General features: G+C 48.5%; 1 protein-coding gene across 2 annotated transcripts in view; it reads left to right on the top strand.

Moving 5' to 3' along the window:
* Window positions 1-12,989, top strand: part of ESPL1 (extra spindle pole bodies like 1, separase) — a 1,025,090-nt gene that overhangs the window by 653,101 nt on the left and 359,000 nt on the right. For both annotated transcript variants that reach the window (XM_069653328.1, XM_069653326.1), the window contains one exon: window positions 3,246-3,427. In XM_069653328.1, coding sequence (XP_069509429.1) covers window positions 3,246-3,427 — 182 coding nt within the window. The remainder of the gene's footprint in view (window positions 1-3,245; window positions 3,428-12,989) is intronic.

Below are 12,989 nucleotides of genomic sequence, written 5' to 3'. Positions count from 1 at the left end.
ACGTTCCCTGAAGTACATGCATCACCATTCAAAGAACTGAATGCGTAACTTTGCTATGTAATGCACTGTGGAGGATAGACTTCAGCGAGTCCCTACATTTGAGATTCTCACAACCAGTGTTTTCATCTAATTTGGACATCTGTTCAAAGCAATGGATTGGATACCAAGTGGAAACATCTTCCATTCTACTGCTCTGGAACATTGTCCTCCATGTCCCGGTCTTACTCTTGTAGTGATTGACTTTGTCTTGCTTCCAATTCTTCATCTCTGTAGAGTGAGCATGAACCATGCAGCCCTGCTACTGCAAATTTTAAATGGATTAGAGAGAAGCTATAAAGGCGAAGACATCCCACAGAAGTGACCTGTTGAAAAAAGTATCGATAAAACATGCATTGGCTTCAAACGTATAGTTAAAACATGTATTTGCACAACTTATAATAATGGTAATCCAACTGTTCAACCAACAAGCAAAGAGGGATATGTGAAGAAAATGCATGAGACGATTCCACAATACTATGGGTAATAATCCTTTTTCAATCATGGATGTAAAATAAAATTATTGCAAAGTTATTAAGATGTATGCGAACACGGCAGCAGAACATACTTTCATTGTTGTGAATGGTTTAAACCGATGTCTAGAGATGCATGAATGCTTTTGTTTGGAAAACATTGCTCATCGGTAACATAATTTCAAACACTGTAGTGAATGTTCTAGAAAGTTGTAGTTTCACAAAGACATAGAAAAAGGTTTACAGCACAGAACAAAGACGCGCAAATTTTAAAGTGAAAACGGGAAAAGTCTGTGTAGTTGTGTATTGCCCGAGAGTACTGTTTCCATGGTGACACATGACTGCATAAATGTATTATGCTTAAATCTTGCTCTGACAGTTACAGACATCACCAATAGGTGCAGTTGCTCTGGTCTGTGCTGCCAGGGCATTAAAACTGACAAACATGGGTGGATCCCAGTGATGGGTGCATTGAAATGTACGTGATGCACCATATGAAACCTGCTTATAATCACTGCGTGCCGAGCGGTTGTAGTGATAATACATGGAGAAAAAGTACAGGGTAGGTGGGTGACCATTTCTTTAATGTGTTTTATCGTTGTGCAATCTTTATGCATTGGTCTAGCATGGCATGATTTCTTGGGACACCAGTGCTGTGAACAGCGCATGTCAATCAGGCTCTATTCCTGGAGAGCTAAAACAGGGATTGGTTATTGCTCTGCTCAAAAAACCTTTGGTGTTTGCACATTTTCGTTCTTCATCTCTCCTTCCATTTCTTATGAAACTGCTTGAATCCTTGCTTGCATGTTTGCTTTCTTGGAAACTTCATCTTTTCTTGACCCCTTTCAGTTTGGGTTCCGGCCGGGACGTGTCACTGAGTGTGCTTTTGTCTGTTGTGGACGATTTGGCCAAGTTGGTTGATCGGGTGCAGTGGGTGCCCTTATACTTTTAAATCTCTCTGCAGCATTTGATACTGTCGATCACTCCATCCTGCTCTCCCTCTGGGCCTAAGCTGGTCTGTCTGGTCCCGTCCTGGCCTGGTTTTCTTCTTTCCTGACTTGTAGGGGCCAATGAATGTCTCTTCCTCCTTTTCAGTCCTTATTTCACTCTGTCGTGTGGTGTGCCGCTGTGCTGTCCTCATTGTTTAACATCTTGTGGGTTTGTTGCGCTCATGGCTTTCGGTGCTATTCGTATGCCGACGACGCCCAGATCTTGGTCCGTTTAGATCTGGACCGGGCTTGGGTGTCATTGTGCTTGTGAGGCTGCCTGGCTGCTGTGAAGTGCTGGATGGGCAACAATTTGTTCAAGCTGAATGGTGACAAGACAGAGGTTCAGGTGGTAGGATCTGTCCTTGATTCTGCATTTTGGACTTCTTGCTGACTGTCGTTCTTGGGTCATTCTGATACTGGAGACTTTGGTAAAAAATCTGGGTGTGTATCTTCCTCACTGTTGATGGCTCCCCAGGTCAGTGCCGTCTGCGGGACAGGTCGCTTCCAGTTCAAGGTTTTGCCATTTCTGCTGCCCACTTTGAGACCTTGGTGGTGGCCGCATTAGTTACTAGTCGATCAGACTGCTGCAGTGGTTTATATCTTGCCCAGCCTAAGGGTCTGATACATTGGCTGCAGCTGTTGCAGAACCTTGCAGCGCGGGTTGCTACCTCTTCTCCATATGGTACCCTCCTTCGTCAAGTGTTGCGTCGACTTCACTGGCTCCCGGCGGATAAAAGGATCCAGTTTAAATCCCTTTTGCCTAGTCCACCGGACATACCATAATCAAGGGGCTGACTTTCTTCAAGAGAAGTTTGTGCCTTATGTTCGGCATTCTTTGTTCAGAGTACAAGTTTAGTTGTGGTTCCTAAATTTCGCATTGGTGGGCGTGCCTTTGCTGTTGCGGCCAGCAAATTATGGAACAACCTTCCTGCTGCACTTAGGAGTATGGCGAACCATCTGCTGTTTCGTTGCTCTTTGAAGACACTGCCATTTTAGGTTATGAGCGTGTTGCAGTTTCATCTATGTCCGAGCGCCAAGGTGTCCTTGGGTGATCGTACACTATATAAATGCTTTTAACGTAATATAACATTGTTAAACCTGCTAACTACTTGTTACTTAGGAACTATGTGTATATGTCCATTTTAACCTTGTGCTTTGCATTTGATTTTTCCTGACTTGGATCTCTGTAATGGCTTTCTGTTTTCTTTATGAATTGTGTGATAGAGTGCAAACTCCACTGCCATTTGAAGATCAGCTCTGTTGTCGGAGCACAAGCTTAATCAACCTCTTCCAAGTCCCCCAATGACCCATTTTCCTTTACGTGCAGTTCCTTCAAGGGGGGTCCTTAAAATCAAGAATACCTATTATAAAACAATGTTGTTGACAATGGAAAACTTTATTCAGTCCACTTTGCTCCTATGGTTTCTGGAAATTGATGTGCAGGCTCCCATTTCATCATTTTGGTACTGCCTATAGTGAATGGTAAGATATCTTTATGCGCACAGCAATCGTCTTACATCCAAGGATCTAGAAGATTTGACCCAAATGTTGCTACTACCCATTCAATCAAACACTGTGTTTGGGTGTTATCTGACAATGCTTGCTTTGGTACAGTCTGCAGTTTCTGATGGCATTTCCTCATGTTTAGTTGTAGTGTGCGGATCTGGCCAGGTCCTGGACTTGCTCCTTTCAATTGACTGAAATGTTTACTAGTCTAATCTAATGTCCTCTATTGCTCCTATTTCAGGAAAAAGAAAAGGGATGGGTCACTCGACATGTCGGACCAGCTACAAGACCTTCTGCTGCTTGATGTGGGCAATGGAGATATGCAGGCTCAGCACCTTTCAGAGCTGGAGAATCTCTTCCAGTTCAGTTATTCTGGACTTCATACAGACCACTTCCGGCAGCAGCTCGAGCAGATTCCCAATGGTACAACTTGACGTCAAACTTTGTGTGGGTCAAGCATGGGTTGAGATAAATTAACACAATTTTCTGACACATCTACTGCTAGAAAGTTCTCATATTCTCCATGCATTCACTCAGTTTTCCAGTAATTGAGAAGCTCATACATGGAGTGAAATGGAGTAGCATTTTATTTTTGTATATTCCTGTTTTTTTCACCTTGTCTCTCTCCCCCACAGTAATGGAGTTGTTCTAATGCACTTTGGTCCAGCTTGGGTTTCCAAATCATTTGAAGACCAAGAATACATTCATATTAATGTGCACCCACTCCCTCCCCCATATGAGCGGTTTCCAGAGCATTTATCTATTCTAAGGTGGTGTTTGAAGGGAACTGGATAGCTGCAAAACACACCTATCCCTTTGGGACATCTTACCTTTTTTCTTGGTGTCTAGACCTTTGCTACCCCTGTCCACTTCCTTGCCTATGGCAATCCTGCATTCCGTGGTTACCAACAATTCAGTAGTTAGCCAGCAGAGTTGGTACCGGAGTACCGACCAAATGTTCTTGCAAAACATTTTAATAGACTGGGCTGCATTTGCTCACACGATCTAACACTGAGCATGCTGCAAGGTATCTAAAGATCTCTCTCCTACCTTGTCAGAGATAATGCAGCCTCAGTTGCCCATGTTGTCGTACAACAGGACGACCTGAAGTAATCGACTCCCTTTTGGTGCCGTGTGGCTCCTTCCTTTAGGCATAGAGGCCTCACTTCATGTATCTGGCACCAACCCCTCAATGGGCTTTTCAAAATGTTTTAATCCAGCGTTTCTCCCACTCCAACCCCCCCCCTGCTCCTACACACACACACCACACACACCCCCGCTCCTACACACACACACCCCCGCTCCTACACACACACCTCCCCCTCCCCTACACATCTCTCTCCCTCTCCCTCTCTCCTGTCATTGTGGATGAAACCTGCACTTAGACTTGCTATGGACCTGGATCTTGCCAGCATAATATCACCAAACTCCTACGGAACCAGGTTTTCTATCCACGCACCCCATGCCTGAGAGCTTGGCGACCTAGGGCAAAGTAAGACTTTCATTTTGTGCCAGACATGGAGAGCAAAATGCTGGATGCCTTGGGTTGCAAGTTAGCTGCTTAAAGGGCTGCAAATGCCACCCGCGCCCTGGTCCAGTTCAACCCAAACATTATGGAATATGATTTAAGGCTGCAGATTTTCCCTGTGCATATTTGGAAGCAGGCTTCGCCTCTTTGGTCAATAGCCACACGTTAAATCCTTCAGCCAGGCATGGACTAGGCCGATTAGCTGGACTCATGGGTAAGATTCCCATCATATTTAGACACTCTTGGATAGTAATATCTGGGTTAGTGATGGGTGTCCAGGCCAAGCTGCTTGACTTGCCTTGTGATGGAGACAGCCGTATTCGGTACAAGGCTGACGAGTCATTGGAGAAGCTTAAAGCCTTGGTGGCCAAGTCCTTAGGGTTAGCTGCCCATAAACTGAATCCTTTTTCTAGGAGTCATCCCTTGCAGAATGTTCTATCCTTTGCCCAACGTTTTGACGGTCAGCCAATTAACAGTCCTACACTGCACCCCCTGTGGGGGTGGGTGGGCCCTGGGGTGGGTGGGCCCTACGTTAAATAGGAAGTTTCTGTGGTGGCTATATAACTTGGGAGGGTGCAACCTTATGCCCTTCCCTTCCGGGATGACTGGCTCATTGAAGCTTGCATCCCATCAGCTTCTGCACAGCTTTGGCTTCTCACTGAAATTCAGGAAGTCCCGTGTTGCCCCTTCCAATAGGGGTGGTTCTGGACACCCTTTGGGGCACAAGGGCTGGGTGGTGAAAATCTTGCAAACAGTACACTTCAAATTTGTTCAGTGTCCAGCCTGTGGCTTTCTGCATCTTCTAGGCCTCCTGTCATTCTGCATTATCGTGGTGCTAGAAGGCCGGTTGACCATGAGGTGCTCTAGTGGCGGCTTCGTGTTCCTTATTTCAGGGTGACATGATGGTGTGTTCAGTTCTCAAACAGGACCTTCTTTGGTGTGCCCTGCGGGACTGTGTGATGAGGGAAGAGCCTTTTTGACACCATTATTAAGGGCACCTCTCTGAAGACTGGGGTATCCTGCAGAGGCAAGGAACCATATCTTGACTGGCAACGCAGTGGACATACGTTACTTCAACAAGCAAATAGGTGTAGGCTTGCCGCATTGTGCAGGCAAGCAATGCAATTGAGGTTCTGGAGCGCATTGTCTGCTGCCTCCTTACCAGAAGGAGAACATTGATGTAGATGTCTTGAGCAGACAGGTGTCCGTATTACATGAGTTGGAGCTCTGCAAGGAAGTTCTGGAAAAGAGCTACGATATTTGATGCATCCCTCAGTTGAACCTCTCTGCCTGCACTAGTGTCAACAAGACTCAAGTTTTGCTGCAAGGAATTTCCCAGCAAAGGGATCTGGGGTTCCACAGATTGACAAGTGTAACTTTGCACTCTCCTCTGCAATTCTGATGATTCCGGTCATTCCACTGGTTTATCAGAAACAGCAAATGTTCTGGTCCATGATCCTGATTGCTCTTGACTGGGCCCGGAGTACTTGTTTGTTTGTTCATTTGTTCTGCGCACCAGACTCGTGAGTAAACGGGCGCAGCCATATGAAAATGCAAGGCTTACAAAATTGCAAAAAATACACTGGATACAATAATTACATGTTTACAGAATATACAGAATGAACAAATAAGAGCAAAAACTAAGAAGCTAAAAAGGCCTATGTAATTACAAAGGTAAAACAGTAAACCATGTACAATAATACAGGTTGCGAGGGTGGTGCCCTCTGTATTTCATGATGAGACTAGGTTAGAATACACGTGGTCTTCCGGTATAAGTCTCTTCAGTAGCGGACAGATCTGAGACGGGTCCTGGGAGACTAGGGGTCGGTAGTCATAATATCTTTTATTACATTTTTCCTAAAGTGTATTTTGGGTTGGTCGGATCTCAAATCTTGTGGCAGAGAGTTCCAGAATTTAGCTGCCTTTACCGGGAAGCTGTTGCCACCAATGGTGGTGAGCTTGTATTTGGGTATGGTCAGACAGTTGACATTCCTCGTTCTGGTGGGTCTATTAGAGATTATTTTCTGGATGTTATGTATGAGGTAGTTATGGGTCGCATTGTCACCCAGTGCTTCTGGACATGACCATCTGTCCTACTTGGTGCCTTCTGGTGTGGGTGGCCCAGTTCTCCTAGTCGGACGGTCAGGTCCTCAAACCTAGCTTCTGCAGTTGCAACCTTCATGCTTGCTGGCTGAGATATAAGGAATGAGGATTGTCTTTCAATGTCTTGAACATAATCCTTTCTGCTAAGAGGACCGTGCCAAGGCTGTGCCTTCAGGTGTCATATGTTTTACATTTGGTGCTGAATTTATGGTCTGGATCCTTTGCTATTTACAAATTATGCTTTCCTGGATTTTCTTGTTTGGCCTGGTGGGGACTGCAGATTGGCAAATACTGTATTGTGACTTAAAAGTAAGGCACACAAATACAGTGCTGTCAACATCATGGAATGTATGGAGGAGAGTCTGTTTATTTGGAAGGGAGCGTGAAACCAGAGACGTGTCATGGACGGTTGAGAAGGCAAGAAGTGAGTGATCCGCAGGTGGGGCTACAGCTTGTAACCTGTTCAGATAAGCGGTATACAAATAACTTGTTGTGCTCACTTGTACTCGATGTGGGTGATTGACCAAGGAATTGTGTATTCAGGATGGGTATGTGTGCAGAGGCTGGTTGTCCAGGAGGACATATTGTTAGGTAAGATGTTCATAGTAATGATAAATCTTCCTGACTTGTCAACCCCAGGCTTTTTTCTTTATTGGTGGATTATTTTTCTGTGTACCTCAGTGAGTGGGAACCTTTTTTCACACTCACAGAATCTTTTCTTCGAGGGGATTGGGTCCTCCGACGTATTCCATATCTATGACCGGTAATGTCCACAGCTGTGCTGCTTCGGAAAATCTTTGGCGCCTGCGTCGATGCGCCGTCCCCGAGGACGACGGCCGACGTCACCCGATGTGATAAGTAGGACGCACGACGCCCATAGCCTCAGTTACGTTTTTTCCGTGAACGTGTTCACTTCGTAAATCTCGGTACGCCTCGACTCGGAGTTTGCTGTTTTCAATTCTCAGTTTGTTGAACCTGTTCGGTTTGTTGTGAAGACCTGTTCGTGGCGATGTCTTTCATCTTCAACCCCGCGTCTGGGCTTCAAGAACTGCAGGGACTGTGGGTCCAAGATGTCGGTCACGGACTCGCACAACGCCTGCCTCTGGTGCCTCGGGGAGGCCCACGATACAGACGACTGTCGACTGCCAGTCGCTCATGGCAAAGGCCTTGCGGGAAAGCAAGAAGAAGCTGTTGGTAGGCCGGGTGTCTAAGCCCCGGAAGTCGAGGTCTGCGGGGCTTTCGACGGATGACTCCCCAGAGATCTTCCTCTCCCAGCCTGGAGTACATTGCTGAGGGTGATGAAGGCTCTGATGGCGGCTTGGTTCCGGTTACGGTTCCCAATGACCTTATCTCGGGCCATAGCCACTTTGATGACCTGCGGCAGTCGCTGCATGATACCAGTGGACTGTACACCTCTCCGGAGGTGGAGTTTTGTAGTCCGGAGCATGGCACTCATGCCGATTCTTCATATCAGCGCCTTATGTCTCGGGTTACCGAGTACTTGGGTTGGTCAGCTCCCCCAGGGGAGTTCGTTCAGGATGATCTTACGGACATCCTTGATCTCGGTCCACCCACTGACCCGGTTTTGCCTTTTCATATGGCTCTGCAGAGAAGGGTGGTGGCGGCTTGGACTGCTCTGGAGTCTCCCGGCAGTGGGCAAGTCTTTGTCGCGAAAATACCGTCCAGCCAGTAGCGACCCCTGCTACTTGTCTAGGCACCCCACTCCGGAGAGTTTGGTGGTGCAGGCGGCTACGGCCCCGGCAAAGCAGGCGTCGTATCCTACCATCCCTCCGGATAGGGACGACAAACGTTTTGACGGCTGGGCGAAGAAAGTGTTTTCTTCGGGGGGTATGGCGCTTCAGGCGACCAACTCCATATGTGCCTTGTCTCATTTCACACACACTCTGTGGAACTGTGTTGCATTAGCGGCTGATCATATTCCCGAAGGGGACGAACGGGATGGTTTCCTTGCTATGGTCCAGGATGGCAAGGATGCCATGTGTGAGGCCGTTCAGTCGGGTTTGGACTTGGCAGATTGTCAGCCGGTCCATGGCGGCGAGCACCATAATGCGCAGGTTTGCGTGGTTGCGAAAGTCTGGGTTCGCTCCTGATGTGTAGTCCCGGCTCCTCAACATGCCCTTGGACGGTGACCACCTTTTTGGCAGCAAGGCTGACGAGAGCCTTGAGAGGTTGCAGACCTCCAAAGCTGCAGCAAAGTAGATGGGCGCTGCAGTTCGCCAACCTCTGCCTTTTCGTCCTAGGGGACAGCAATGGAGGGGAGGTTCCTTTCGCTATCACTCGTCCTTCAGTAAAGCGAGGGGAGCTAGCAGTCAAAGAGGCCATCGTAATAGTGCCAGAGGTGGAAATAAAGGTACCCGAGGTGCCAAGGCCACTCGGGCAGTTGCCTCTTTGCCCTCGGGCAACGCCGCAGCCGCTACCACTCTGTCATGAGGCCTGGTCCCATGGTTCGGCGGTTGGGGGAAGGCTGGCGCAGCATCTTGTAGAGTGGCAAGCCATTACTTCAGATGTGTGGGTTCTGGAGATCATAACCCACGGCTACTGGCTTCCTTTTCGGCAGAGGCCTGACGACAATCCACCAGGGAGTCTCTCTTTGAAGAGTCCGGATCCGCTCCTTGCGCAGGAAATTCAAGCCCTGCTGGAGAAAGGCGCCATAGAACTGTTGCCTGTAGCAGAGAGGAACAAGGGATGGTATTCCCCTTATTTTTTGATTTCAAAGAAAGACGGGGGTTTGAACAAACTCCTCAGGAAGGACAAGTTCAAGATGCTGACTCTTTCTCAAGTCCTCCAGGCCCTTCAACTTCAGGATTGGTTGAAGTAAGCATCCTTGAGGTTGAGAGACACCAATGTGTCGATGCATCCCAAGCACAAGAAGTACCTGAGGTTCGCGGTTGGCGACTCGCACTTTCAGTTTAGGGTCCTGCCGTTAGGATTGACCTCCGCCCCGAGGGTTTTCACCAAGCTCATGGTGGTGGTGGCAGCGCATCTCAGGAAAGGGGGGATTCACGTCTACCTCTACCTGGACGATTGGTTGATCAGGGGGAGCTCTCCCGAGCAAGTCCTGGATCATCTGTCCGTCACCTGCCACTCCCTTCACAGGCTGGGCTTCTCCCTCAATTTAAAGAAGTCCCATTTGACACCAACACAGCGGCTCCAGTACATCGGTGCAGTGCTCGACACGTCCCTGGGGAAGTGTTTTCCTCCTCAGGTGAGGGCTCTTCACATTCAGCAGATGGTGCACAAGTTTGTTTGCCCAGAATCTCCCAGCGTCGGAGTTCTTGAGACTGCTCGGCCTCATGGCATCGTGCATTGTTCTGGTGCTAGAGGCTTGTCTGCGGATGAGATCTTTGCAGTGGGCACTCAAGCTCCAGTGGTCTCAGTCCTTCGGCAGGCTGTTGGACCCTGTTCAGGTGCTGTCCTTGGTAGCCCGGGACCTTCTGTGGTGGGCAGTCGAGGGCAATCTGATGAAGGGGGCCCCATTTTGGCTGCCCTGGCCAGAGGTGACGATCGTGACGGACGCATCCCTCACGGGATGGGGAGCTCATGCCAACGAGTTGACAGTCAGCGGTCGTTGGTCTCTGTCGGAGTCCAGACTCCATATCAATCTGTTGGAGCTGAGGGCCGTCAGGCTAGCCCTGAAGGCTTTTCTGCCACCTGTGCGCAGAAAGAGTGTCCTGATTCTAACGGACAACACAGTGGCCATGCACTACCTCAACAAAAAGGGGGGGCAGGGTCACTTCCGCTGTGCAGGGAGACGATGCAGCTCGAATTCTGGGCCATCCAGCAGGAAGTTTCGATCTCGGCTGTTCATCTGGCCGGAGACGACAACGAGACGGCGGACGCTCTGAGCAGGCAGAGCTCGATCTCTCACGAGTGGGAGCTGGCTCAGGAGATTCTCCTGGAGATCTTTGCCCTTTGGGGGACCCCTTAAGTGGATCTTTTCGCCTCCAGTGTCAACCGGAAGTGCGAAAGGTTTTGCTCGCGGGAATTTCCTCCAAAAGGAGCCTTAGGAGACGCATTTGTGGTGGAGTGGTCATTCCCACTGCTGTATGTGTTTCTTCCTGTCCCTGTCATCCCGCAGGTGCTGCGGAGGTTACGGAGGTTCGGTTCCCGGATGATCCTCATTGCTCCGGCATGGGCCCGGAGGACGTGGTACCCAGACCTTCTAGACTTGTCCATCTGCCCTTCACGTCGTCTTCCCTACCGAGACGATCTGCTCTCACGGGAGGGGGGTCAGGTTCTCCATCCACAGGTCAGATCCCACAATCTTCACACTTCGCTTCTGAAAGGTTGAGGTATAAGGATTGGGACCTCCCTAAAGACGTGATGGAGGGGTGTTGCTCTCGGCCAGGCGGCCGGCAACTAAGTCCCTGTGCCGTTGGAGAAAGTTCTGCGACTGGTGCAGAGTTCAGAATGTGGTTCCTTTTGAATGTGACATTCCCATGGTTCTGTCTTTTTTGCTTTCTTTGGCCCACAGGGGCTTGCAAGTGGGGACCATTAAAGGTTACCTAGCGGCGCTGTCCATATTTAAGCGCTCGTCTGAAGAGTGTTCCTATTTTAAAATTCCTTTAATTTCGCAGTTTTTGAAAGGGCTCACTGTGTTCCCTGCGTCACCTTTTTTGGTGCCAGGTTGGAATTTGCACCTTAAGTTTCTTATGGGTGCTCCGTTTGAGCCTTTGCATTCTTGCCCTTTAAGGCTGTTAACTCTGAAAACTGTTTTTGGTTGCGGTTACTTTCGCTCGCTGAGTGAGTTACAGGCACTTTCAGTTAAACCACCCTTCACTGTGTTTCATAAGGACAGGGTTGTCCTTAGAGTTCGTCCTTCTTTTCTTCCGAAGGTGGTTTCGGAATTTCATTTGAGCCAGAAGGTTGTTCTTCCGGCGTTCTATCCTCCTCTACATCCTGGTAAGGAAGAGGAGAGGCTCCATAGGCTTGATCCTAGGAGAGCGTTGAGCTTTTATATTTCGCGCATGTCCCGGGTCAGAGTGGCCGATCAACTTTTCACTGGTTACGCTGGAAAGCGTTTGGGACCAGCTGTGACGAAACAGACTGTCTCGTTGGATTATTTTAGCTATCTCCGAGTGCTACCGCTTGGCAGGTATGGACCCTCCTGCTGTCTTGCGGGCCCATTCTACCAGGGGAGTGGCTGCGTCTACTGCCCTGCAGAGGGGAGTTCCTATTCGTCACATCTGTGATGCAGCCACCTGGGCTTCAGTAGATACTTTTGTACGTCACTACTCCCTCGATTCCATCAGAAGGCAAGATCTGGCCTTTGGCAAGGCAGTTATCTATTACGCAATTTGATTGGGCATGCTAAATTTGTATTCTAAATTCTTTCCCACCTCCTTGCTTGGTACTGCTTTGGGAGTCTGTCATAGATATGGAATACGTCGGAGGACCCAATGCCCTCGAAGAACAAGTTACTTTATTACCTGGTAACGTTCTTTCGATGGGATGGTCCGCCGACGTATCCCATATCGCTCCCTCCCTGCCTTCCCCGCTGCAGAATTTCTTTTGCGGCTTGCGTTCCGCAAGGCCTTGTGTGTCTGACTGGCAGATAACTGGTGGCACACGTTCTGGGAAAAAACTATAACTGAGGCTATGGGCGTCGTGCGTCCTACTTATCACATCGGGTGACGTCGGCCGTCAGAGGAGGTCCTCTGGGACGGTGCATCGACGTCATGGACGCAGACTCCAAAGATTTTCCGAAGCAGCAGCTGTGGACATTACCGGTCATAGATATGGAATACGTCGTCGGACCATTCCATCGAAAGAACGTTACCAGGTAAGAAAGTAACTTGTTCTTCTTTTTATGGGTGTCATTTTAGACTCTCCATAGTGTCTTTTAAAAGTTATCCTCGTTGACAACGTTTTGGCAAGATGTGCCTATTGTTGCTGGCTTGCCCTAGGTGCTTCCCTTTATCTGGCTAACCTTGTCAGAACTACAGTTCCCAAGGGTAGAAAGGATCTTTGGATCCCTTTAACATTTTATTAGGTGAGACCGGCACCCCTAACCTTGTGTACAGGTATGTTATGCCATATCATCATGTGGCGGGTTGAAGAGATAAAGTATCCCCTTTCTCATTTTTAATGTAACATTTATGTTACAAGAACAAGCGTACCTTTTAATGGCTGGTGGCTTGTGAACCTTTCTATTAATGCAGTGCACCTTTACCACGGGCTGTTTACAGAGCCCCGGTAAAGGCACACACAGGTGCCCATTTTTGCCAAAATGGCCCCTGGCTTATTCTTTTGCCATTTTAGCTTTGCTTGTCCTTTCTTGTTCCTTCCCCTGACCTCCATGGTGGGAAATTCCTTTTGTGTGATTTTTGTCTT

The sequence above is a fragment of the Ambystoma mexicanum genome, chromosome 3q, assembly GCF_040938575.1.
Source record: "Ambystoma mexicanum isolate Mex_15411 chromosome 3q, UKY_AmexF1_1, whole genome shotgun sequence".
Classification (NCBI taxonomy): domain Eukaryota; kingdom Metazoa; phylum Chordata; class Amphibia; order Caudata; family Ambystomatidae; genus Ambystoma; species Ambystoma mexicanum.
Note: the sequence above shows the minus strand (reverse complement) of the source record. Positions and strands in the feature narration are given on the sequence as shown.